At 36.8% G+C, this 2,203-nt stretch overlaps 1 protein-coding gene across 1 annotated transcript; it reads right to left on the minus strand.

The window, feature by feature from the left end:
• Positions 1-834: 834 nt before the first annotated feature.
• Positions 835-1,437, minus strand: LOC147429416 (uncharacterized). The gene has a single exon (XM_086495015.1). The coding sequence runs from the start codon at positions 1,435-1,437 to the stop codon at positions 835-837; it is 603 nt and encodes a 200-aa protein (XP_086351141.1).
• Between the last annotated feature and the right edge of the window lie 766 nt (positions 1,438-2,203).

Below are 2,203 nucleotides of genomic sequence, written 5' to 3' on the forward strand. Positions count from 1 at the left end.
TAACCATGCTCCTCATTATGAGAAAATTTAAAGGTAATTTGAAGGTTTTACAATAAATTTCTCTAGGCTTTGTAGATTTTCTCGCCTTCAAATTTAGAATTTAGAGGTAAACCTTAAAATTTATAGTTGGGATTACACTAAACTTAGATTGTTTTTTAGGATACACAATCCCCTTTATTGCAAATTTGGAAACCTTGCATACGGGATTGCACTAAATCGCTTTCTTTGTCAACCATGCTCCTAGATATGAGAAATTTAGAGGCAATTTGACATATTTTATGCTACATTTGTATTGGCTTCGAGGGTTTTCTCGCATTCGAATTTAGAATTTAGAGGTAATCCTAAAAAATCATAGTTCGGATTACACTAAACGTGGGTTTTTTCGAGCATTGGCCGATACACAATCTTGATTCCCCTATACTGCAAACTTTGAAAACCTGCAAATGAGAAGTTGTAGAAGTGAATTGCCTAGGCATATTCGACGATTTTTGCACTAAATTTCTCTCGGATTTCTAGGTTTTGTGTCTTCCTTCAAATTTAGAATCTAGAGACCGCGGGTGGGGCAAGACTTAACTTGGGTTTTCTTGAGCACTAGTTCAAATTTAGAATCTAGAGATAGATGAAACTAAATTAAAGTTGGGTTTTTTCAAACACTCACCAATACACGATCCTTCGCCTTCGATTTAGGTTTTATAGGTGAATCTTAAAAATTGTAGGATGGATTACATCAAGCCTAGGTTTTTCTCTATCGCTGGGATACATAAACAAAACATTGCTACTGTAATTGCTACTTCATATTAAAGGTAGTGCTCAGGAAAAGTTTAGAGTGCTACTTTATAGAAACAAAACACTTCTCTTAGCATAGGAATGAGCATCCTTTAATACAGTAGGCCACCATAAACCAGCCTGTAAAATATTTTTACCTGCTATGTCATCTGAAAAATGACCTCCTGCTTCCTTAAAATGAACTTCTTGCAACAAATCTGACTGCTCAAAATTAGGTACACATCTCCTAATTACCTGATCAATTCCTTTCCAATATAAGACTCCAGCAATAACCAAAAAAGTTCTGCTAGTAAGAGAAAATTTCCTTCTTTGATTAGTAGAAAACTCAGTGGGCATGATGCCATTAGTTAAGAAAATCAGCATATGATCATACCAAGAATCAGAAATAGAACTTTGTACTTCAAATAATTTTGCATCTGGTAAATCATCTTGAACTCCTATAGGTTCTACTCCTGTCTCAATCCGACTTAAATAGTCATCTATGGCATGCTCTTTTCCAGAGTCAAACTTCTGTAACAACAACATCCACCTTGCCAACCTTCCTGTAAGTAAAGTCTTCTTGATAAGATATAACAAAGCTTGGTGGTAAACATGAAATACAACCCTATTGCATAGAAGATAGTGCCTGAATTTAGTTAGGGCATAAACCATTCCTAAGGCTTCTCTTCAGTAACTGCATAGTTCCTTTCAGCAGGAGTTAACACCCTGCTTGCATAATAGATAGGTCGGAACCATCCTCTGATATTTTCCTGCATCAAAACAGCTCCAATAGACACATCCAAGGCATCAACAAAAATAGGGAATGGAAATATCCAATCAAGAGGTTGCAAAATAGGAGCAAATGACAGCATCTTCTTCAGCATTTGGAATGATTTTTCTTGAGGTTCAGACCATACAAATGTTACATGCTTTTTGGTCAAGTGAGTAAGAGGCATGCAAACATCGGCAGTAGCAGATGTGATGCAGATGACTTATGAAATTGTGCCTTATTTAGAGCTAGATGCAGCAAGATTTCACAATTCCATGGTAGAGGAAGGAATGACAGATGCAGATTCTCTGCATGAGGATTGGGGTTCTGCAGATGAAGCTATGAATCTTCAAGATTCACAAATCAAAGACAGAAAAGTGTTTGGTTATGCTATACAGGTTGAAGTGACATTAGAGGATAGAGTAGAAGAGCAAGAAACCTCTTCAGATATAGTCTGTGATTGGGGTGATATTTCTTATCTGTGTGAAGATGCAAATAAAGATGCTTGCCATAAAGTGCCTACTATACAGGGTTCTAAGAAATTCGGTTGCATGCAGGCATGCAAACAATATCTGAGGCATAAAAGGGATTTAGGTCTTGTGTCACAGGGTATAAATTGCAAGCAGGTTTGTGAGCATCTATCTGCTATGGATAGGAAGGGTATACATG

This window comes from Adiantum capillus-veneris, chromosome 22, assembly GCF_014529385.1.
Source record: "Adiantum capillus-veneris isolate H3 chromosome 22, ASM1452938v2, whole genome shotgun sequence".
NCBI lineage: Eukaryota > Viridiplantae > Streptophyta > Polypodiopsida > Polypodiales > Pteridaceae > Adiantum > Adiantum capillus-veneris.

Coding starts and splice junctions, on each gene's coding strand:
- LOC147429416 (XM_086495015.1), bottom strand. CDS start 1,437: ATGGTTTATGCCCTAACTAAATTCAGGCACTATCTTCTATGCAATAGG.